Source organism: Anarhichas minor, unplaced genomic scaffold (assembly GCF_050575085.1).
Source record: "Anarhichas minor isolate MPS153535 unplaced genomic scaffold, ASM5057508v1 ptg000062l, whole genome shotgun sequence".
Lineage (NCBI taxonomy): Eukaryota > Metazoa > Chordata > Actinopteri > Perciformes > Anarhichadidae > Anarhichas > Anarhichas minor.
This window is the reverse complement of record NW_027466508.1, coordinates 5,763,657-5,789,379: the sequence shown is the minus strand read 5'-3', so window position 1 is coordinate 5,789,379 and position 25,723 is coordinate 5,763,657. Positions and strand designations below refer to the sequence as shown.

The 25,723-nt window shown below is 42.6% G+C and overlaps 1 protein-coding gene across 4 annotated transcripts in view; it reads left to right on the top strand.

Annotated features, from left to right (window-relative positions):
- ntrk3b (neurotrophic tyrosine kinase, receptor, type 3b) overlaps positions 1 to 25,723 on the top strand; it is a 157,887-nt gene that overhangs the window by 19,313 nt on the left and 112,851 nt on the right. For all 4 annotated transcript variants that reach the window (XM_076077990.1, XM_076077991.1, XM_076077989.1 and 1 more), the window contains exons 2-3: positions 7,929 to 8,003; positions 11,024 to 11,095. In XM_076077990.1, the coding sequence (XP_075934105.1) occupies positions 7,929 to 8,003; positions 11,024 to 11,095 (147 nt within the window). The remainder of the gene's footprint in view (positions 1 to 7,928; positions 8,004 to 11,023; positions 11,096 to 25,723) is intronic.

Genomic DNA, 25,723 nt, shown 5'->3' with positions numbered 1-25,723 from the left:
GTGAAATGATAATTGTGGGTTGACAGTGTTGACGTACTCTGCTTGTTGCGCGGCACAGATGGAGGTACGAAGCGTTGAAAGTGACATCCGTTGATGTGCAGATCCATCGCCTTCGGAGCCGCTGCTGAGTAACTCCAGAATCCCGAGCGGATCATAGCCTGATGACACTTGGCAAAATGGCACACTAATTATAGTCATTTTCATTTCGGGCAGAAAGGCTTGAGCTTAGTCATGTGTGAAGTGTTGATACCTTTCAGAGCACGGACCAATGCTCCCGCGACGTTTAGCACTGCCAAATCTCTGCTGCGGATTGGCTCAGCCTGTAGCGAACAGTGACACTCAGAGGCTTAGGTAGTTTCCCACCCGGGGGCCGGATCGGCAAACCAGTGACACAGAACAGTCTGGGGGCAGCCATGGGACGGTTAAAAAAAAAACAAAAAAAACAATCTGAGCTGATGGCTCTGGCACGGCTTCAGAACAGCACGGCTCTCCCGCATGCAGGAAGTGAACAGAATGGTAAACTGACTGAAAGTAGTTTTTACTCTGTAAAGAGTTGCACATAGAGTAATTTAATCACCAGAGACTTTAATATAAATTATTAAGTATCTGGGTTTCATAGCTTATTATGTTCAGTCACACTACACAGCCATAGTGCTATAGTACTGTTTAAAATATGCAAAGCCTTCTTAAGAGTGGTCGAACATTTGGAGACTTTATGTGTGCGTGTGTCTTGTTTCTAAACAACTTGAGCTAATAACCAGTTAGAAGATTATTACTAGAATATTATTATTAGAATCAGGGATATAATATGGTTATCTTTTATACCGATTTTAGATGTCAACAAAATAAGGACTAGAGTAAGGGTGCGTTCAAATGTTACATCGTTTACAATTAGCTCATAACCGAAAGCAACGCCTTCGCAGCATGCATTCGTAGCGACACTCTTTCTTCGGGGACTAGATGGAAAAATCTCAACTTTTTTTGAATGCAGAAAAGTGCACAGTCATGTGAGAATAATTCAACCAATCCGCTCCACCGTCCAAGGACGTCACAGTATCCGGTTCATGTTCAGCCAAACTGAAGAGGACGAATTCTGAAGTCAAGCTACTGTGAGCCATTTAAAAAAAAAAAAAGCCATTTATCTTTGTGTTGACTCTGTTTGGTTCAGTCAGCGAGGCTCACTGCTAAAGTACCGCAACTTCATCACAATCGCAGCACGCAGGTTTTGGTTGCTCAGCAACGGCCCAACCTCCTAAGCACCTTGAATAGAAGCGTGTGATTGTTATTGACAGGTGGACACTTCAGGGTTCTAAAAGCGATAGAGGATGTGTAGGTGAGCGTCATCGGATATACTATGATCAGCAGTAACTACCCACACAGTCTTTGGAGTGCTATTAAAAACGGCTGCAGACTGTTTTAGCCCAAATAATGTCCAGGTCCACTGAGACCAGTACTTAGTAGAAGCAACTATTTGGTTGATCGGACCATATTTCGGCCCGTGCCTCCCACTTGAGGATCGGTCCCTGGGAAACCTCTGATAACTAAAGCAATCAATTGAAATTTCATTCCTGCTATTTTTTCCCTTTTGCTTTGTCCTGAACCGTACTCTCTCTCTCTCTCTCTCTCTCTCTCTCTCTCTCTCTCTCTCTCCATTTATCTGTCCCCATGGATTTTCAGATGCCTTTGCTGGAAAAGAAATTGGGCTCTATCCTCAGTGCTGAATCCATCTAGGAGAATCGTTTTTAATAAAGCTGTAATTTGGTCAATTCTGCCTGTCACTTGAATATCGATATCATATTCTCCAGCTCGCAGTCTCTGCTGTTAATGTAATTGAGACAAATTGTCACAATTTGCCCGGTTTTCATATTTTTCCAGTAAAAGCGCGGCTTGGAGAAGCAGTGCCCCCCATATGTCTCCATGATGTTTCTATCTGCCAATACGAACACAGAATCACTTTTTAAGAAATAATTCCAAACATTATTTATCAAAGGAGGACCAACTGGACGTGCATGCTCATGTCTTGTGACCAACACAGGGATGAAATAAGAGAGGGAAGCGAAGATACCGTTTACTTTTTCCACTTCATCCTTCATGTGCACAGCACCTGCTGTTTGAGTGCTCTTGCACGGCAGTAGAGCTTTTCGGTGTGTGTCGCTGTACGAGCATGAAGCAGAAAAGTGAAAAAAATAAAAGTACACCTTACGCTCCCAGTTGGCTTTGTATATTAATACTGCTGGATAGTGTTTTATAAATCAGATTCTGACCAACAGATGGAAGGCGGGTATCATTTCATAGGCCCATACATTTAAGAAGGAAGCCTGTGCATCTGTCGGCCGTTGCCTGTGATTGCATTTGCATAGAGGTAACAGGAGTGGCTTTGTCTTCGTGAGAAACCGCATCGATTGTAATACTTGTTCTCTTTGAAACAAGCTTTGAATGCCAAATGTCCCTGAGGATTATTCTTGGGGATGATCTGTTCCACTCTACCAGTTGCGGCAAATGTTTAAGGAAATAGCTTCCTTTCCTCTGTGTTTCATCATTGCTTCTTCCACTGTGTCCTTTTAATGCGACCCCATTTTTACAATGCAGCTTGCAAACACTTATGAGTGGAGCAAAGAAAACACACACACACAAAAAAAAAAACAGGTTATCTGATTGATGTGAGGCATGTGCTTTAATCTAGATGAGTGCTACTTCACCCCGCGCATCCCCACTCCGAAGTGTTTGGGCTGTAGAAGACTGCCGCTCTGAAAACAGAGAGGGAGGCAGAATATAGATCAATATTCCAGAAACACACAAGAGACATTCTATTTTATTAAACATTTTCCCATTAAGGCAGCGGTGCGAGCATTGTAGATCATCGCAAGAAAGTCGTAAATCACAGACAGACAGCGGTATTGAGCGGAATCAGAGAAGATTACTGAGAAACAGAAGATATTTTGCTTTTGCGCTACTGGGAGCCTTGTGTATCTTGTTCTTATATTACTGCATATTTCTGCTGAGGGATTGGTTCAATTGAAATGTGGCATCGGAATCACATTGTGCTGATCACAACACAACACCACATCTCTAATCTTACTCAAGACAGACTGAAGTCACGTTGGTTTTAAATGTTCCCCTATAAAAACCATGCTCTATTATTCGCATTTGAGCTGGCGATTTGGAGTAAAGTTGGGAAATGCCTTGCTAAAGGTCTCCTAAAAAACAGAAGCTAAACAATGACAACACTACTATATGAACACACACATAGACCGTACTGAGCAAGAAAAGTTCTGCTATTTGCTCAAAAATCCTCCAGTATAATTCTTCATGTGGTCCCTCCATGTCCTTAAATTCCGAATAGCATAATACTGCTCAATAGTTTCGACACTAATAAACTTCCATACCTCAACGGCAGTCACTAAATGAAATCCAAAAGCTTCTCATTGGCTTTTATTCCAGAGCTCGATGCTTAAATTGGCATCCTTCTCTTCTTTCGAATTCTGCCTTTGTACTGTTATTTATTTATATCTTTACCGATTAAGAATTTTTTTCTGTTGCTCATATTCACAGCGGCTCACAACAAGATAGCAGGTAGGGGTTCAGTGCGTTGCCCAGGGCCGCTTCAACACAACAGATGGCTGTTGCTGGGATCAAATCTGTTACTGTTTGGTTCCAGGGTGTTCTCCTCAAGCGCTGAACCATCCTGTCACCCAGTTCAGATTGTACTTTGTTGGAGGCCATTTTCTAAAGCAGATGGAAGGTGGCTTTAATTTCATAGGCTTGAATGCTAGAGATCAAGCTGGTAGATCTGCCTGTACAATTTGTTCTGATAGTATCCTCCTTTCCTTTGTGCTTACTAATCAAGTCATGTCATGGCACATTTATGAAGAAAGTCCTTTAGGAAAACAGAATTGCTTTGAAATACTACGCAGAGAACAAATAATTAAAGACAGACAAGAGAGAAGAGGCAGTCATAAGAGAGACAGACTTTCATTCTAATCGTGTTGTCAAGAAAAAAACTCACATCCCCTTTTCTCCACTGCTCAAATCTTCTTTCATCAGTGTAATATTAATTTTGACAAACCAGCGATTTAAAATTACCCCACTGTGTCAATTATTGTAAGCGCGGTGATGAGAGTGTCTATTCGAACGCCCGAAATGCAAAATCTTTGCCTCTCCGTTATTTTTTCGAATTATGTTGACTGTCATTTTTTTGGTGCCATTTTTATTCGTGGATCCTTCAAGGATGCGGGAATAACAGGACAGGGATTGAATGCCCCTGCAGAATCAAAGCAGCTTTGTTATTCATATCCATCTTTTCACAGCAGCCTAATCCACATGCATATTCAATGTGCCGCGGGCAATCAGACTCTCTGCGCAGACAACATGCTCGGGTCCACGGGGAGGTTGTTCCCCGCTTCCTCTGTGCTGTTTGTTGACGGCAGCTTGTTGGGAATGGGGATAGTGCTAAATTTGATCACAGAGCATAAAGCGGTGCTGCAAATGAAAACACTTTGTGCTCACATAAATTATACTTTTTTTTTCTCCAATATCACAATATTGCATCAGTATCTTACGAGGGCATACAATATTGTTGAAATTATGTCCCACTGATGCAAGCCGGTCATATTGCCTTGCCATTGTATTTAATCACTGTGGATGCCAAATTCCTGTTGAAACGTTCCCAACGAGGATAGAAACATTATAAAGCTGTCAGCTATTACAGTGCATCAAGTTAGCCTGAACAAGTGTGGATAATAACAAGTGCTAATATCCGAGTAAGGTTTAGTGCACATAAGCTCTTTTATTATGATAGAAATCTGCTCAGCTGTTTCCTATTTGGCTTTCATTTTTTGGCATGTGCAATCCTCCATAGTACTAGATTCAAAGAAACTTGACATGTTCAAGTGGTTTGAGCACGCTGTTGCTACTTCACCTGTCAACTACGGTATGTAAGTAAGAAAAGTACTGAAGGCGATATGAACTAAAAAAAAGCCTTTTTAATTATCTTAGATCATTTCCCCGGTCATATTGTGCGCCTGTGAAAGAATGCATAAAAATCAATTCCTTTGGATTTTGATGAGAAAAACCAATAATCTTCCTCCTGTAAAACAAAATATGACGTGTGCTAACCTAAGCTAGTACCAACTAATTTAAACCACTATGACATCATACCCTCAAACAATCGGCAACTTGGCGACAAGGGAGGTGCTGCATTATAAGCCCGCCTACTTTTTAGTGGTCCAATGAAATGCTGACCACTGATGACACTGATGACACAAGTTCTTTAGGAAATGGAAAGAAGCTGACTGGATGTTTCATTTCAGAAGCTTGCATCCAAGAGGGAGAGTGCCTTTTTCTAGATATTCAATAAACTTGTTTCGTAGTTTTTTCAAATAAGTTTTAACTCAGCTTTCAAATACTCTCCTTATTTCAGTGGCCTTCTCCTCTAGTGGTTTGTGTTGTAGCTTTTTCTGTTTATATGCCAAGATTTTATTGAGTGATTTTATTTTGACATTCCTGCCGGCCAAACTTGTGTCTAGTCCTCATTGGATAATTGACAAGGATTCAGCCATATTGTGGTGTCTGCATAAGCTGCATGTTTTTACATTCTCAGGCTCTTTGCCAAAATGTCTTAGTTGGTGCAGGCTCCTCCAGTAAGTCAGCTCTTGTTGCTGTCATTTCTGTCTTTTAATTTGACTTGAGCCTGACTCAATTTACATGCGTGACAAACTTTAACGTTTTAGGGGTACGGTTGAGTTGCTAGAATTGATCCAAGATTGATTCACAATATAGATGTAAATAGTTTAAAGCCACTGATGTTTTAAACACGTGTCACTTCACCCACTCTTAAAGGCACAGGCAGTGAAATTTCAAGTTTATCGACTGACTATTTACTACGGTAGACTTCTCTACGTAAGTGAGCAAGGCCTTGCAAAGGGAATCCGTCATGTCAGCTTGCAGGTCACATTAATGACTCGGCTCCCTGCCTTCAGGATCGGCTGCCCTCAGTTCAACACTAATGTCGACGTCGGCAACGTTGCTCTGTGGGCGTGAAGCAGGGGCAGCTGCCGCACTTTCGCACGCAAACGTTCGTTTTGCTCTCACGTGGCTGTTAGCATCTATTGCCTTCGCAATGACGATAATGACACAGTTTGAGTGAGCTTAAGTAACACTGGCAGCGTTAGTATTAGCACCAAATAATGGCTCCAAATCTTAAAATGTCATATAATTGATATTTTCCAACACGTTTAAAAACAAATATACACTCAGCCAAATATTCCATAAGTCAGATAGCGATCTGATTTATAAAAAGCTTATCTTGTCTTGCTTGTATTCATAAAAGCGATTCATCCATGTGTTTGTGTTAGTTTGCTGATCGTTAACTAGCTGTTGTTGTTAGCCGGTAAGTTCTTCTTCTGGTGTAGAGCTTTATTGATTTTTATGTGAACAGATTGCAATCAGACCTGAAAGTACAGGTGTAAATGCACCCAAAACACATTTTGGACATGTTGTGATCACCTTGAACACGAATGAAAATGCATTTGTATTTTCAATCCACATGCAACAACTAAATACCTAACGCCAGAGCTGTCCAGAGGGCCATTTTTGGGCTCAATATAAACCCAATGTAAAAACGGTCTCAGTCACCGGTTCACCCGCAGAAAACTGCATTTGTTTCCGCTGAGATTGGTTGTCGCTGACCATTTGGCAAATCCAAGCTCAATTTTCTGTGACTCAGCTCACATTACGGCCCCAACTGCTAGTTTTCTGGATATAATCATCATTTTAAGACTCACTTACTCGAATAAAAACCGTACTGAAACAACATCACTCGTGTTCTCTTACTGCTAAATGCTCCCACTTGCCAGCCCTCCTAAAAAAAGAAAGAATTGGCAACCCAGTAGCCAACAATAAAGTCATGCACGGCCGGGTTCCACCAGTGCTTGTTATGTTTTGGCAGACCTGTATCCCTCCCCACCAAAGCAGGTGATGCAACCCGGGGGCCAGGGCTCGAATTAACAGACTGCATCGTCGTTGAACACCAGATGCACAACAGCCAAAAGATGTGCTGCGGGAGCAAGTTTGCCAAAATCAATCGTGGGAATATTATTCTCCTGCTGTCGTCATGAAATACAAACTGCTGTCTGATTGCAGAACTGATACTGAACGGTGAAGTGTGAGTGCAATTTGAATGTTTCGGCTTAGGCTGCAACATGTGTTTCTATTTGTATGCATGTAGATATTTACGTGTCTCTATATCTAAAACTTAAATATGTTTAGCGCCGATGGTCATGTTTGTGGTATTAATTTGAAATCTGACATTTGGGATTAAGTCCCCTTCAGTGTTTTTAATGATATTTTCCTCCATCCAAAACAAAGCCATGCAGCCTTTGCTGTGTCTCCTGCCACATCTCCTCATTTCCACTGGCTTAATTGAAACCGGTGTGCCCTGTGTGTGTGTGTGTTGCCCATTTAATTTCCAAAACCACAACAAACAAATAATTTACAAACGCTCTTTGTCCTGCAGCGAAATGTAAAGGCGCCGGGATGGAGTTATCCCTGGGGAGTGTGGTGATAGTGTTAGAAGAAGTCATCTGCAGTATTTATTTGGTCTGCCCCCCTCTTCCCCACTCACACTACTTCCCCCTTCAGAACCTGCCTCTCGGCAATTACATCTATCAGAAGGCAGCAGAGAGCGCTCTGTCAGAACTGTTCCAATAATTGAAATTTAAATGGTTATGGATTCAAAAAAAAAACTGGCAACACACAGCTAACTCGGGACTGACTTTGTCCCGTCACATCTCCCGGTTTGTTTTCCTTTCTCGGGTAGACCTCTCATTTACTGTTCTCTCTCTCTCTCTCTCTCTCTCTCTCTCTCTCTCTCTCTCTCTCTCTCTCTCTCTCTCTCTCTCTCTCTCTCTCTCTCTCTCTCTTGTTTGCAGACACATAGAGAACTGGACGGGACTGCAAACTCTGAGAGACGTCGACATGGAGCTCTACACTGGACTGCAGAGACTGTGAGTGTTGATGCCGTTGATGGAGACCCAGATGTGGAACCTGTACCGCTGTCGATCCGTGTTTCAGCTTGCCCGCCTGCTCACCGCAGAGCGGCCAATGTGTTGTTGTTTTTTTGCCCCACAGATGAGAGCCGTAATTCAGCTCAGAACACAAGTGGCTGCAGCTGCGGTGTCGCTGGTTTTAACGATACTTCTCTGGATGTGACAGAAACCCGGTTCATTTTCAAAATAGATGACACGGTGTTAGTCGGGGTGTGCGGTGAGGGAGTGAAGGCCGTGTTTCTGATCCTAACGCGAGCCGATGTTTAAACAGGCTTTTAATTCTCGACAGTCGCACACCGGTGGAACATCCCCTTCGCTTTGCTTAGCCACTGATCAAATAATGCTAAAAAGCAGCAGGGAAAATTGAATTAGGGGTTCCCGCTGTAGCGGTGGGATTTATTATTATTCTTTTTTCAAATTCATCTCTTTCCACGCTCCTTCCCTGCTGTGCTACCCAACGCTACCAGGCCACATCCTTTACATTCCTCTCACCTCGCACTCCTCCCTCATCCGCCGCCTCCCGACCTCCCTCTTCCTCTTCCTCTTCCTTCTCCTTTCCCCGCTCTCTGCAGAGATCCGTATTCTCCCTTGCCCTCCAAAAGTCAGAGCTGGCCTCTCCCCTGATCCCCTTGATCCCTCATCAGGGAGGCCAAGTGTAATATCTCCAGCACTAAATTAGCATTTTTCTCATTACCACCACCACCTCTCTCCTGCTGCCTTGTCTGGGAACCGCCGGCTTCTCCCCGGTTGGAGTCGGGGCCTTCCCAGGGAAGGCTGCTGCCTTGTGGGGCTGTTAGCTGCATAGAGGCATGAGGGGTTCACCTCGTTTTTCCATTTGATCTAATTCATCTTTTTTTGAGTCAAAAGAAAAGGGATGCAATAATTCATTAAAATAAACATTGGCCTGATATATATATATATATATATATATTATTGAGCTGTACGGTTCATCTCCAGAATAAGAAGCCAAATCCATTCCTCAACTGTTTATTGTTCATATATTCTAAAAGGACCACAGTGTAGCCTTTAAGGCACTTTATTTGAGAGTGTGAATATTAATATAGCAGCAAACAAATATTTGCTCATAAAGATATAGTGGAGTAATTGCCACCTGATCTGAGGATGAAGTCGAAGCGAGATGGCAGAGTGCAGTTCGATAAACATGCGTTAGCTCATGGTAACGAAGGAACATGTCACCCAGTGATGTCTTTTTTTTAGATAGATATATAGCTGTTGTCTTTTTAATGGGATTTGATGCAAAAAGAAAACATTTAAATACAACCAGACTCATCCCTGTTATTCGTGTGCATCCCATGTGCTAAAATGTGTGCTTTTATAGTGTAGATAGTTGCCAGTTGGCATTTACCACAATTCTGGTGTTGTATGGTCAAGTCGATTTTTAAAATCTTGTCTTTACCTCGTTTCAATCCGTCCAGTATTTTTTTATGGTTGTTCACAACTGGCCGTTCTCGTACACCATTTATACAAACATGAATGCACTGTAATATGTATATCCTCCAAATGAATTCATATATATACCACGTGATCTCAAACAAGGAAGTATAAAGAGCAAATAACGCCACATAGGGAGGAGGCTGAGGTGAATGGATGGGCGGTACACCGGGTTTTCATCCTGGAGGTTGCTGACGTGTCCCGTGTGTAACCAGAGGTCAATACGCTGATTTGTCATGTAACTTACATAGTTATTTTCTCAAACCCAACCAAGTAGATTTGTGTCCTAAACCTAACCAAATTGTGTCCTATGTATTTGTTGTAGAACTTTATTTTTGAAAAGACTCTAGGCATATAATGAGGGAAAATTGTCACGTGTTGCTGGACATACATAGAAAAACTCACGAAAAGTGAGGAATAACTTTTAGTAAGATATGATACGAACCTTTGTATGAGGATACTTCCCCCTTTAAAGTAACACAATACTTTGATGAAGTTCTGTGGCCTTTCAGTCTGTTCTTTGTGTTGTTTGGAAATCTAAATGACACAAAGATCAAAAAACCTCTTTTGATCCCCCCCTAAAAAACTCTCAAACTTGTTGAAGACCCCACATCAAATGCTACAAGCATCAAATCCCTGCTGCTTACAGAGATGATTGTGTTCAATGTAATTGTTATTACTGCTGGGAGGATAATAACCAAAGCTCTACAGTCATCATTGTTGTACTGATTTCTATGGAGTGAAATAACAGTGAAGTGTTTGCTAATTTTCTTGGGAACCCATCAGAAGGTATCGATGGGCCCCAAAAAACCCTCTGAAGGACCCTCGAAGGTCCCAGAGCCCCACTTTGGGAACGTTGGGGTGATGACATCCCAGTCGAACACCACAGAGGTATGATTAGACTTCTAGAAGGTAATTGGCACCAACAGCTGGGTATAATGATGTCTACGACTTCTTTCAGATGCACCATCTGTGATTATAAGATTATAACTCATTACCATTGTAGCCCTGAACACTGGCAACCTAAATGGGTCGCTGGGACTCCTGGAGAGGATTCCATGGGGTCCACGGCAAAATGAGGATTAGTTGAATTTCACAGTTATTTCACTCCATGCAAGTTGACACATTGTGGAAATGTGTTTCGAATACGCGCTCTAATCTGAGGTTTTACTCGGTCAATAGTAAAGTCTCACAAAAGTTCACAAATCAGACGGTGTTTCAAAGTGAACATCCTTTTCGGTGCCAGCTCCGCAGGGCGTGCGCGTGCAGATTCAATTTGAAATGATTGGAATAGACATGGTCTCGTTACAGTGGTTAAAAGATGCCTTGAGTCCACCATTTTCTGCATTTGAAACTAGTTTCTTTCCTTGTGACGATCACAAAGACATGCAGCAATAACAAGAAAGAAAAAAACAAAACATTTAAAATGGCCCGATGTGAAACTGTGTGCGTGTGTTTGTATGTTCCCACGCTAGGTTTTCATCTGTATTTTATTATTTTCTTTTTTCTTTTCTTTCCCGTTTCAGAACTATCATGAATTGCAACCTGAGGGTGATCCAGGCTCGGGCGTTCGCTCAGAACCCACATCTACGCTACATGTGAGTAAATATTTCTATCTTTGACAGCCATGCTTCCTGTGCCTTAAAAAATAGTTGTTAAGATCTATAATGCCCGACAGCTTTCGGCATATGGCCGCAGATGAGTTAGTGTTGAGCAGAAGATGATGCAGTCGATAGAGACGCGGCTCTCCGGGGGGGAGGGGGGGAGACGGTGGTGCCGTCATTACTGTCGCGAGAGCCGCCGCATCTTAAATGAGACATCCATTCTTTGCCTCGGATAATTGGATTCCTATCTGCCCATGCTTCTTTGTGCGAGCGGCGGAGCAACATGCCAAAGACGCAGTTCCATTTAGTCTGCACTCGCCAGATGGACAATTTGTCCAGGAGGCCGAGCATCAGAGAGCCACACGAAGAGCGGAGTAATTTCTTTAACAAAGGCTGATGTGTCACCGTATGACAGCCTGTTATTCCCCAATTTTCCAGGAGTAAACACGGTGAGGAACTCACTCACAGTCTTTTACCTGAACACGTTGCCATTTGCAATTTCCAGTTGTCAGCTGAGAGGCTGGTCTCTCTTTTCTCCTGCGGGTGACTGCTGTTAGGCTTGAATCTCTGCACTTTGCAGTGTGTGTGTGTGTGTGTGTGTGTCTGTCTGAGTGTGAGAAAGAGATGTAAATTTGGCATTTGAGAATGCAACACAGAAAGGTCTGGTCTGATCATCAAACTCACTGTCGTACGCTGATTTCAGGGAATCGGAGAGCGTGTGTGTACGTCCCTTTGTTGTGCACGGATGTAGACTTCGTTAAAGATAAGTTGCATGTCTCTTGGGTGATTGGTGGAGCTGACCGAGCTCATCAACATTTAATGAAAGTTATTTAACCCCCCCCCCCCCCGCCCCCTTCCGTTCTCTTTAATTGTCTCTCCAGAAGACGGATTCACTAACACGAGACTGAAAACAAATACATGTTTTTAAGTATTACTTTATGCTTAGTTTTTCCTCTTTGAAGGTCTCATACCACGTGAAATTCTCTTCAAATTCAGGCAAAAAAAAAGAGATAAATGCTGTTTTACAAATAGAAAAGATCAATCAAGTGAGTTCACTACATCTTCACTCCCACATGGAGGCATTTGCACGGTAGCCAGCGAGCGCTGCGCCCCAGACGGGCCGCCACAGGCTCCCTATTGTGGTCTCATTAATGCAGATGGACCGTTGCTAGGTGACACCGAGGATGATGATGTCAAAAAAGATTAATTATTATGCCTTAGCTTAGCCTCAGAAGGGCGACCTCATTGATGTCTGTCACACGGGTCTGCTCGAAGCCCCGGCCATCAAATGCTCAACTGGTTGCTCCTTTTTTTTGCGAGGAGAATTGAAGTCATTCTCTTCATCACATGAAGACACAGTAAGCCTTGTGACTGTAATCAACACCCACCCCAGTTATACTCTCTTTTCAATTATCCTCTTACTGTGTTTCAGTGCTTGCATCATGCATTGCACACATGTACATTCGTATGGATCACTTGGCAATTGTACAGCAATTGTCCTATTATGGGTTAGCAAATGTAATAGGCACAACAGGCCTGTCGTGTTGAAGCGCTGTGCATGGGTCCGTGATCATATTTAATGTTATAAACCAGCTTCCAGACCAATAAAGCTAATATCAGCTGGTTCAGTGATGGTTTGTGGCGACTGCAAATAATGCAATCCCATCTAAAATAGTCATGAAATTGAAATCCACTGCTTTGTCAACATGCACAAAAACAATGCCAATAGAAAGTCAACTATAGGATCCTTTTTCATGGTGGACACACAAGTTAAACGCATCCCCGTGACTATGCAACGTTCAGAGCAGGAGGCAACATCCGGTTCTGGAGAGTGAAGCCAATGCAGAAGTGTCTTAATCTTGCATTCTTTCAAATGGCCAGCAGGGGCGACTCCCCTGGTTGCAAAAATAAGTCAGATTGTATAGAACTCTATGAGAAAATGACCCTATTTCTCACTTGATTTATGACCTCAGTAAACATGGTAAACATGAGTTTATGGTCTCAATCTCTGGTTTCAAGTCTTCTTTAACATGATGTTCATTTAGAAAATTATGTTCCATTTAGAGTAAAATACCACAAAGCAGGGTATGCTTTAGGGCGTGGCTACCTTGTGATTGACACTCCTCCGCAGTCAAAATATGGTCACTTCCGTTCACTGGTCGCAAAACGTCAGTCAAGATGGCGTCAGCCATAATTCAAGATGGCGGCGGCCAAAACTCCAAACCCGAGGCTTCAAAACTGTCACTACGAATACGTCCACGTCTTATATACAGTTTACGGTTCAGAGCTCGTGATTTAGTATCAAATATTGACAAAAGACCACTTATGGTGGGCATGCGAGGAGGTGGATGGGTCAAACAATGGACTTTTCATAAATCAATAGACTGATGAGTTTCAACAGCAGCGCTCTCTTGCATATTTTAACCATTGCAACATCAAGCTAATGCGACTTCTGCAGTGGATGTGACGGCGTTAGGTCACATGAATAAATGTGGACGTGTGTTCCCAACGTTACACCCTAAAACCAAGTAGAGTTTTTACATTAAATATTCAGTGACAATTGTAAGAAAGAGAATGCAGTGTAAAACACATCACTGACAAACAAACAAGCAAAAGTACAGTACAGCTGACAAGCTCTGCTAGCCCTGACATTCTGACTAAAACATCTGCCTTGTTCATTAAAAGGTATCTATATTTAATTTAAACAAATGTTGTAGCCTTGTTTGTTTTCCAAATGGCTCTTGTCAAAGCGTCAGTGCTGTAATTATGAGGTGACCTCTTCTGGCCCGCTTTATTTAAATTGAGCCCAAAATAAAGTTAATTACAGCATACCACATATCCTGGGAGAGTACTTTATTGTGATCAGCGGGATGTTGTTGCATATATTGAATCCATGCAGCAGCCAATATGTTCAAATACCCGATACCCTGCTGATGTTTCCTTGAGCAAGACACAGAGCCTCTAATTTTCTGCTACGACGGCTCAAAAGAAAGTCTCGGCTGAATGACATGAAGGTAAATATGCATTGTGCTAGGCAACGCAAAGCTCCAGACTTTGGTTAACTCCTCAGCATTAAAGCTGTGTAATGTACACTCATGACACAAATATTTGAGCAGCACTCTGAATTAATGTGAATCTGAATTAATGTGCTTGCAAGATGCAAACAGGAAATCAACAAATGTATTTACTCCTAGCTGATGCTTTTTCTGGTGAATGATGTACCATGTACCAACACTTAGTGCACAACCCATTGGCCAGAAAATATGCCGGCATTGTACGTGGGACTCGGAGCGCTCCAGACATAAATGCACGATTTATGGATTATGTTTGAGATATTTATTATCTAGATGTTTTTTTTTCCTTAGAAAGTAATTATCCACTTCATGAAAAAAAAGCCTTCAACTAATTACTCTGCCGATAAGGTTAGAAAAAGTTGGCTAAAACTTTACCGTCGTGGGAACAGCAGAGTTTACAGCAAGCGGAAATATCATACCTGATAAGTTTTTTCCTTAAATATATAACACAGCAATGTCAACTCTTGATAGGTCTTGGCGATTTATGAGCTGTCAGCTCTTTCCTGCTCTGAAATATCATTATTATATTGGCCTTTACAAATCCTTTTTCAGTCGACCACTAGTTGAAATATTAACGTAACGGAGTAACTACTGTACGTGAATGACTAATGCCCTTAGAGTACTAACGTTACACTCCTTATAGCACGTAACTTTTAATAAGTGTTGCTTGATAAAATACTTTTTTTATAATACGTTTCCTTTTAGCTATGGTCAGTCAGACAGAAACTAAGATTTCCTACCTTGACTGTGACCATCTGTGTCTCACTCTCACCTCATAAAGGGAAACAGAAGAATCATAATCTATCCCACAGGCTCATCTCCACATCACATTACAGTCATTTAGCAGACGCTTTCATTCAAAGCGACTTACAATAAGTGTATTCAACATAGGTATTCAAGAGCATAGACCAGAGCAAAAGTCCACCATGCTGTTTTTTTGTTACACAGGTTAGCGTGGCTTGACATCAAGGGCAGATAGTTCTTAGAACCATAGATGCACCATGAGTCCCAATATTTAACAGTTGGAAATGTAAGAACATTTGTTCTTTCTCTTTCTTGGGGATAGATGGATAAGAAGATCCTCACCACTCTCATGTGTGTACGCCAAGTATGAAGCCACAGCCAGACGGTTAGCGTAGCTTAGCATTATTAAAACTTTGGGTCTTGTCTGTCTAATCAGTACACGTGTTAAAATGGCACATTGTGGTGTTATTGCCAGAAATATGCCCCAAAACTAAATCCAGATGTTTTAAAGAGGAAAAAACAAGATTAGTTATATGAGTCAATGACGAATATTTATTTTTTGATGACATATGGCATTTTGTTGGCAAGTGGTGATAGTGTTAACAGTTGGTACATTCCATTCACACCAGGCGGTCTTATTCCCGTCATAAAGTGGAAAGACATATGATAAAATGGTTTAAATAAGTATTGATATTTTAATACAGTTTTTTCCTTAAATTAATATTTAAGTCATAAATAGTCATGTGACTATTCTCTAATGGCTCGGAATTTACTGTGGTACTTTTTTCCCCCGTGAGGGCTGTGTCAGAGTTGAGAAATATCTGCTGTTGCAGCTTCTTCTAACATTGAAGACATCGTCTAATCTTGTCTCCATAGGGTGAGGAAAATGTGTTCGCTTACTTAACCCATAGGTGCAAATGAGTCGATTTATTAATGTTAAAGCGAAAACTTATCTCTAGTCCAGCAACTTTAAAATATTCCTGCAGGTTATCTGTCTTAAAAATAGGCAACTCATCAAGTAAACATATTACTGTGGCGCCAGTGACTCGGCAGCAAATCCTCCCACACTATTATTGTTGTGGCTGGGGAAACTGATGAAACCGCCTCAAACCTCCTAAGTACCATAAAGTCGACAGTAAAGGAACAATCGGTAATATTTTGCACCGTCTTTGCAGAAAATGACCAAACTCAGCGCCAGTAAGTCCACAGTTGATGTCAAGCTGTCTCGTCTGTACTCACATATTTCATTTCATGTGTGTCCAGCCTCTGCTCCCTGGACTACCCCCGAATGTGTGCCACCAAACTTTGCTCAGTTTTATTTGCCCGTTTGTGGAAGGACACTCTGCAACCACACGACAAGTAATAATGGATCCCTTGGTGGCTTCACATCTTAATTTCACACCACAAAACCAAATAAAACAGGACTGTTTTCCAGTAATAGCTCTTTGTTATCTGCAGGCTTCAGCATCTTGGTGGTTATAGAGGTTAGGCCTTCTACTTCCTGCTATTACATATAACTAAAAAAGTCCATATTCCTGACTGTTAAGACAGTTTACACAGTACAGCTGCGTGCTGTGTATAATTACGTCAAAGGAACCGATAAAGATAGACAAAGTAATGCCTATAAATGACTTTATTAAGACAACAATATCACAGGCAGTGTTAGTTATTCTGGCCAACTGAAGGGTTTAGCATAAAGCATAATTGTCTGAATTTAGTGTAATTGAGTAGGTGTGAGATCTCCTTAATGTGGCTGTTAATCATTCTTGATTAAAAGTAGTAGGTCTTTTTTTTTTTTTTCACCCTCTATTTAGTTTCTCCATTCAGTTCTATTCACAAAGCTTCGCTGAAATGACAGGAAAGAAGCCAATGCTACTAAATCACAATGTTGCTCACTGGGGTGATTAAATAGACACGAACAGATGGCTTTTAGTCACTTAACAAATACATAAATATTGCCGCCGTTGACTCAGATAATATCACACTCAGTTAAATGATCGACTCGCCGAACACAAATGTCTGCTTTATTCCGAGCACGATGGAAGAGGCGAGGTTTCAGTTTCCCCAAATGTTCTCCAACCAGGACCCTTTAAAAAGCCTCCTACCAGTTGCCGTGCTAGATGTGTAGTAGCCCGCGATCAATTTTACTTTACAACTTTACTCTCACCTGCTGGATGTGATGGCGGAGATATAAAGGACAAGGGCCCTTGTGAAATACCTTTAGATAATGGTAATTGTACAGCAGCTTTAATCTCCCTCCGAATGTTCTTTGAGATTACACAGACACCTGGTGCCACTGAAGGTTTTCGCGGTGCGCCTCCTCTCGCATCGCCAGCGATTACAGCAAAAGGACATTGTCTCCTGCATTGCTTCCGCAGAGAATAATTTAACAGGAATGCATAGCGTTATCTCCGCATGGTGGTGGGGCTGCGCTGGGTCTTCGCTTCATTATCATTAAATCATAATTGTTTATTGCTCGTCGTTGGCCCCGCTCAGTTTCGTTCTCTCCCACGCCCTCGCAATCACACAAGCGTCCGAGAAGCGACGAAGTGACCTTGGCTTGGCTCGGTCCGGTGGGCGAAGGACAAGGAGACGTCACCATGCAGGATTGTCTGACCAGCAGTTTAAAATGCGATGCTTTTCCCCGAAGGCTTTGGGTGAGGACATCCCCAAATATATTTTTCCTGTGATAATTGTATGTTTACTTGACCATTGACCTTTTACATTGCTATACTCCCTTTGCTGGGACTCATGGCCTGCTTGTTGCTCGGGCCTTAAAGAAATACCGCATTGGCCTGAAAATTCATCGACACCGATTACGAGATGACCCACATTTTCCATCACCTGTATCTAGAACAATAGTTGTTGAAGAGAAGCCACACAGTAAGAGTAGTGCTGTTGGGTAAGTCTCCCTGAGATAATGTTCAGGAGAAGTTCTCTTCCCCGAGGCCTATTTTCTCATAAAAGTGAAACATTAAATACATCGGCCTCGTCATACCCTCTTGAAGTGTTCCTCATCACGACATTCTGTGGCACTCTTCGCTGATTGACGGATGATTTTGTCTCTGGTTCGTTCTGCATTGAAGACATCGGTAGACTTTTTTTTAGGACTTCATTTCCTCTGTGGCAGAAAAACATGTTACTTGCTAACATTATTTCTTCTTTTACACAGGCAAATATGGTGGTTCAATATTTTGGTAAATACACTTTTTGGCTTGATACCACTGATGCTTAACAGGGTACAGGGTAAAAAAAGATCTCGGTTGGATCAAAATGCTTGAGCATTAAATTAGCTGGGAGCTTTTAATATATTGTGCAGATATTTTGTTTGATTCGGAGCTTGATACCGCTCAAATAACTGTCACCAGCACCTTTAAAGCACACTAACGCGTTGTATCTGAGTCTTTTGATTATCTCAGGTTGTTGTTTCTTGGGGAGTTACATGCCGGAACTTTTTCTTGATCAAGTGTTATCAATCTGCTCATCTAACTCATAAGCCTTGTGGCTCGCGTTTAATGTGAGGAGGGGGGGACTTTTACCTCTGATTGAAGACAATAGCAGACTGCCGCCTAGGTGGATACTTCCCAGCGTCATTTCAACAATCACTTCCTGTCCTGCTGCCCCCTTTGATCTCTCCATGTGTCCGGGTGTGAATGCCCAGTGTTCCTGCTCTGTTCCATGACATTCATCTTGCACACATTCATCGTGCGCTCAAAGAACCAGGTGGAAACAAAGTCAATTAACAAAGGTGCCACTGCAAGGTCTCGGGCTTTCAACTCATTTCTGCCACCGCTGGTTCCAGCCTTTCTCGTTTGATGCTGCCGGCCCGGCCAGGCGCCGTGTTTTTCCCCCGCCTGTGTCAAATTTAAGGTCAGCGTCTGGATGGTGTGGCAACTCCTCCCTTTATTCCAGAGCAGCCGAGGGAGAGGCCCAATAAATCTGGAGGGAACGTTGTCACCGGGGAGCTGGAAAGGTCAATCCCCACAGGGAAAAGGAAGTAGAGAGACTCTCCCTCATTAAATCTTCCCGGCTACGTCTTTTTTTCTTTTCATTCCTAAATGTCACTTTCGTACTCAGGTCAGCTGGCCGCCCAGCCTGAGACAACCTATAATTAGAAGTCTGATTATTCTCTGTTTACCTTGCCGAGGCTTTTAAACTCCCTCCTCGGCATAACTTTTAAAATAGACTTCCATTTCTTCCTCCTCCTCCTCCTGCTCGATGCCTTTTTTGACAGAGTTGCTCCTCTCGGTCTTCAGGCAGCGTATTGACTTCAAGCGGTGGCTAAGGACATGAAACGGTTATCCAGATGACACCTGCGGTCTCTGTAGTGTTCTGCCTGCCGCCTCCACCGGCACATGAAAAAAAATCGAGCGGTGCATCTCAAAGGTGTAAATGATCGCTAAACCCACACCGTCTGTGTCAAGCATCTCCCATTCACGTTGGAGGCAGTTGGCCGACGCTCTATCCCGGAGAATGCGGGAATGGTCCGGTGAGATGGTCAAGGTCATCTCAACCAAAATGCGGTGCCGTCTTGACTCGTTGGCTGTTTGAGGGACTGAAATTGAGACCTTTTATTGGGTCCTGCAGCCATAATGCTAGTGTAGGCAGGTCAAATGTTGAGTGTGAATATTAAATGTTTCTTTTTACTCGTTCTCTCAAAATACATGCTGATACACCGTAACCCTGGACTGTTGTATGAAACAAGATGTGGTGGCAAAAGTCCAGTGGCTTGTAAAAAAAAGTCTTCTTGAGAGTTGTTATTTTGAATCCCAGACAAACAATTTTGTGAAGAATTTCTGTGCTTCATTAGAGATCAGTTGTACTGAGGAGCTTTAGGGTGAGTGTACTGGAAAAAGTACATAACTTGTCTGGTTAAAAAAAAAAACTGCAGTAATGTACCTGCTATTGCTGGAGCAGTCACTAAATATCTTGGGGAAATTATTTTTCACAATGTATGTGAATAAAGCCTTGTTACGGCAGCTTAAGATAAAACACTTTTTGAGGTACACATGTAGCAAAGCCAAACCTAAGTCTAGTTTTAGCGGTTTAAAGCTGTGATCTCTTTTGATACACATCGAGACATTAACAGGTCTTTGAAGGAGGAACATCACAATTTCCGAAATCAAAATCTATCTGTGCGATTTAGTTAATGCCGACAAAGTAAATGTTAGGGAACAGAAACACATGTACTTCTCCCAAGAGGATAACATTTCCATCCGTGTTTGGATTTCTGACTGCATAGCATTACAGCATACATCACAATACATATTCAGCTGTGTGTGCAAAGCTGTAACAGTGATTTCAGTAATGTAGGGCCAAAAAAGTTTTGCTTCTGTGGGAGTCACCACATGCCATTTGGTACTAACAGCTGTTTATTTTTCCCTGGTCTCTTATAGCCATGACCTATCTCTACAAGAAAGCTCTGACTCCACACATTATCAGTCTGGTATAAGAGAAAGAAAAGGAAAACCTCTATGGCTTGAGTGTATTTTTTTAAACCAATCACAATTGTCTTGGGCAGCTCTAAGCACAGAATCCTGTGAGTCGTACTAATTTCTCCCCTGTCCCTCCTCAATCCAGCATTGCTCTGGAGAAGGACATCCTCTTACACTCAGGCTGAACCACAGACTGTAAAGTTCATGAAGTGAAAACACACTGTGAAAGGGTTAAAGTTGTAAGACGAAAACACGGACAACTCCCAGACCGGACAACGCCGTGGTAGTGACCTGTCAATCACAAGGGAGCCACGCCCTAAAGCGTACCCTGCTTTATGGTCTACTTGACTCTAAAGGAACCATAACTTACTAAAGGAACATCATGCTGTGTTGAAAAAGACTTGAAACTAGTGTTTGAGACCATAAACCCATGTTTACAATGTTTACTGAGGTAATAAATCAAGTGACAAGTACTCATTTTCTCCTTCTTTTTGCAATCGGAGGAGTCGCCCCCTGATGACCATTTGAAAGAATGCAATTTTAAGGCACTTCCACATTGCTTTCACTTTTCAAACCAAGAGGTTGCCGCCTCAGAGACCAACATTGTTCATTCCAGTGAGCCTTCATTCCCATCAAATAATACAAATGCGTCATTGAGCTCAGTGCATGTGTTTACATACCTTGAATCAACAGTAATTCAGTACAGAGATCCCACTCACTCTCGGCTCCTGCCCACTGTGCTCTGCGTGGTAGCGTTCCTGCTTTCCGAGTGTGTTAACATTAGGTTTTGTAGTAGACCGCCCCCGCCATTTAAAACAAAAAAAATAATAATTCACCACCCACAACTCACCACATGAAATCACTCTTCAGTGTGGGAAACGGACCATCAAACGCGTCACCGCTGTGCCAGCTGCTGTGCTGCTACACCGGTGTTTGATAATGCAGACTGCTTGGCTTTCCAGTTTGTATTCTGGAGTGGGGGAAATGGATTTTTCCTATTAAAAAAAAATGAAAAAAATAAGTGACTATTTTTCTTATGAAAAACTACAGCTCAACAACAGAGGAGAACACATTAGACGTGGCAGCTAAACGGGGCATGTGGTAAGGCTTATTTCCCAGACGTGGAGGTTTGGGAGAGCGAACCAGCAGTTCAAATTGAATCAGCTTATTCATGAATTTATACTCAGTTCAAATTTACATTCCATCCTCATGCTCCGGCGCCTGGATGTGCGTGTGGCTAATCTCACTGTAAACACAAACACGGAGGCTTGCCACCCTCTGATAGTGGTGTCATGTAGAATGGTGCCTGCCGGCTGTGCGGACTGCGGGGGGAAACGCTCGGCTGCCCGCCGGTCGACTATCTGCCACGGCTTGACCTCCGGGACGGTCTCGCCGGCTGTGAATGGAATGCATCAGTCCGTGCTATAGGTCTATACTGGTTGTGTTCATCTATACAATGAGCTCTGTGGCCAGAAGAGTGTTGCCGAGGGAGTACGTCTCTGACTACAACGTACAGACAAGTGGTTCTGGTGTTCCGTCAAACAGGAAGCATCGTGAGACATGCCAAAAGCTGCTTTTTGACTTTAGACTTTGTCACCATTTGTTTCACAGGAATTCCATCATTTAACTTCACGCTTGTTTTAAGGTTGTGTTACACTTTAATGATTTATTATTGCCTGCCAATGAAAGCTAATAAAATAGACCACACAATGAATATCATGCTCTCACAGCTCACACAATCGGTTCATACTCTCTCTGCCCAGTTATTAAGTGACTGTTAAATTCATTCAAACTTCTTACAATATAAAGAGACATATTTTTCTCACAAGTTTGCTAACCAAACCAAAGATAAAAATGAGAAATCCAATGATTTGCACATTTTACTCTGATGAGAATGGATGTATTAAGAGGCAACTATTTGCCGTTGAACGTTAATGGATAATGTTGAGTTTTTTGTATTTGTGTCTTATTTTGTAGGTTTGGCTGTCTTTTCTATTGGCTATTATAGCGCTGTTCTCATCTGGGAACACGACATTACCAGAACGGTGCTACTAAGTGTTCAAATGAAAGGTTTGTAAGCTAGCCAGCCCTAAAAAACTATGATTTACTTTATTTTGAAAGGTAGCAGACCTGTAACTTTGGCAGAAGTCAAAGTTCATTAAGGTTTGTGCAATTGCTTTCCGTTCGGCTTTGTTACCTCTTCCAAATAAGTTTGGCCTGACTGCGAGTTCAAATAAATCTGGCTACTTTGTATCGTGTCCAAATCTCAGCGACCACAAAAAAACCAATAGAAGTTCTGTCAAAAACCTAGAAAAATGAGACCCAAATAGCTTTCTGAGTCTTTCTACCTCCTAGTCAAAATCATTTAAGGCAACTTAAGGCTAAATTACTAGATGGAAGTGTATGTTTGATTGTGTGTGTTTGATTGTGCGTGTAGGTGTTTGTGTGTGTGTGTGTGTTTGTGTATGTTTGTGAGTCCCTCTTTGTTTCTTTGGGGCTTTAATTACTTTTCTTGCTTCGGTCAGTCAACGTCTGAACAAATTGATGTCGGAGTGATGCATGGCTATGAAATGCGTGGGGGGGGGGGGGCATTCATACAATGTATAGTAAAATATTAGCAATGTGTAATGATTGTTATACACTGTATAGCAATGCATTACTCACAAAGCACTGTCCTCTGGTTTGACAGATCCTTATTTGACACTTAATCAGACTTTGACGCGAGACCGCAGGACCGAGCCGGTGTTAGTAAAAAATCACAGGAAGACGAAAGGTTGTCAAAAGAGGGGTCGGAGACGGAGAAACTGGCTCAAGCCGAGCCTAAAAAGCTGAGTGGAATAGTTATAAAGAAGACAGTCAAGAGAGATTTAGAAATAGAAACTGTGGCTGCAGCAGATTACGACGGGGAGAAAGAGCAAGAGACAGAGATATTAGGCATGAAAGCACCACGAAGGGAGAACGGAGGCCTTCACCTCGAGGCCCATTCTGAGAGACAGAGAGTAGCCAGGCTGTGCGGGCGATTTTTACATCCACAATCACGGCAGTCTTACAGAGCCTAATGCTTAACGACGGCTCTGCCGGTCCCGAGACGGCGGTGGGTGGCTGCGGGTCGTGGTGAACCACAGGAATATGGCTTCAGTTAATCTGCGGCGCAGGGACATTCGGTCTCAAGGGACTTCATGTCAACTGGCGTGACTGGATCGATGGCGCCTGCAACACTGAGCGCTGAGCTGGCTATCCTACCCAGCAAGTTCAAACTTCCCGCCGACAGTTCACTGCATCCTCACCTCGCATGCCTTCACCTTCCGCGACGCCGCTTTTGATCTCTCGAGTGTTGAACAACCGAAGGGGGGGGGGGGGGGAGGGATGATCGAGGCGAGACAACATTACGTTTACCTGAGCTGACAAAGCAGCGAAAAATAGCTTTCATCTCGGTGAAGGATTGTTTTTTTAGGCGGCGTTCGGGAGCTTCTCAGCAGCGCTCCGTCCTCTTCGGCCCAAGGAGCGCTTTCGAGTTGTGGTTGCGGGGTTTCGAACACGCAGCGTCATCACGCTCCACACTTTCACAGCGGTAACTGTTGGTGCCCGAGACTAAAAGCAGCAGCAGCAGCAGCAGTCACATCCCAGAGGCCAGATGAGGTCCTTTGATTCCCGAGGCAGTACTTTGCTCCGGGCTCCCTCCCCCTCCGTCACGCTTCCACCCCATTCCATCCTCCCACATCAGTCGCCACTCACTCCGCAACCTGTGAACTGACAGACAGTTGTCTGGCTGAGGCCTGACATTGGGTGTACACAGCGCCAAGCCCTCCGACACAGGCCGCTGTCAATCAAACGACACCGGCGAGGAACCCTCAGATGTGTTTGGACAAGAGGATGAGGATTTCACCCGAGCAGATTGCTATTTACTATGCCGGGGGGCTCTGCAGCCTGGCCTCTGGATGGAGCCTATGGCCTCTGATGCCGTGCGGTGCCGTGAAACGGTGGTAGTGGTCTGATCTCCCTGGGACACAAACAGATAGATGAGGCTGACTTTGATGATGGGAAAAAAGGAAATATTTTTTCAGCTTTTATAATGGACAGAAGAAGAAGAAAAAAATCTGTTTCTTCTCTAGTATAATCACTATTGCAATCTATTAAAACAATTTTGGCCGTCATTATCTTACTACTTAACTGTTTGAAAGTCAGAATCGTGAGTTCAATTTTCCAAAAAGCAATTTTAATTGCAACCTACATGATTAACAATGTCTTAACTCCATTGTGTACCATTTTGATGTGTGGGCTGGGCACATTGTTTATGCCAACAGAGTGGGAAATCCTTTTCTACATTAACGATCAGGGTGATAATTTCCGACTGGTGGAAAAGTAGCGGGGAGCTCTGCAGTTGTTGAGTGTACAGCAAATAACAGAGGTAATACATTGACATAATCTCCCCTTAAGCACTTAAATGAGTACATGATGTGCTTGAGAGTTTATTAGGGTTTACAAAACGTCTGCATAGAGACCTGGAGGAGTCAGTGCTGTGAAGTTGCAAATCCTGTCAGTCTCTGAAGCTAGCGTTAGCTTAAGCAGCTACAGCAAAGACGAGAGTTCATATACAGTGTTAGACTTGACCGACCACCAATTTGTCCTCATTATTGTAAATGTCAGAGTAAGTAGCTGTTATCAATAAATATAACACCACTATGTAATGTCATTTTTTTGAATTTGAATAGTGTAAATTGCTGTTAAGTATGCCCACTAATGTAATGTACACATATACATGTGGGCTAAATTAGTAGATTATTCTACAGGAAGCAGGGCGAGTTTACATAGAAGTTCACTTGGACTGAATTTAAATTGAGATATTGGTCAGAAAAATTGCAATTAGATATTTTCCTTAAATCCTTCAGCTCTAATTTGTACTATGCCATTATATTCTACACTGCTGTATTCCAAAGTGTGCTTTTGTTGTGTGTACGTTATTCTCATGACAACATGTAAAGTGCGATCAAATGAAGTGTGCCCTCTAAGCAAGTAGAGTGTGTATGGATTTTTGGCGACTCTACATTTAACGGCTTTACGTCTAGATGGCTATTGGTCTTAAAAATAGCCGGCACAATTTTATAGAAAAAAAAGATAAGAACTGTATTTGAGCCTCCTATCGCAGCCGCAGAGATGAGAGGGCTGGAGTCAGTGATGATTCTGAGAGGTGCAAACTCACTGCCTCTCTCCAAAATGTCTAAAATACTCTGAAGTGATGTTAGCAATCACAGCTTAAGACTCACTGAACCCTTTGGTAATCAGTAGAGCCTTCTCTGATAAATGTCACCATGAGTGTGCTGCGCTGCACACACTCACACTCTGCTGTCATTATCACTGTCCACATCGGA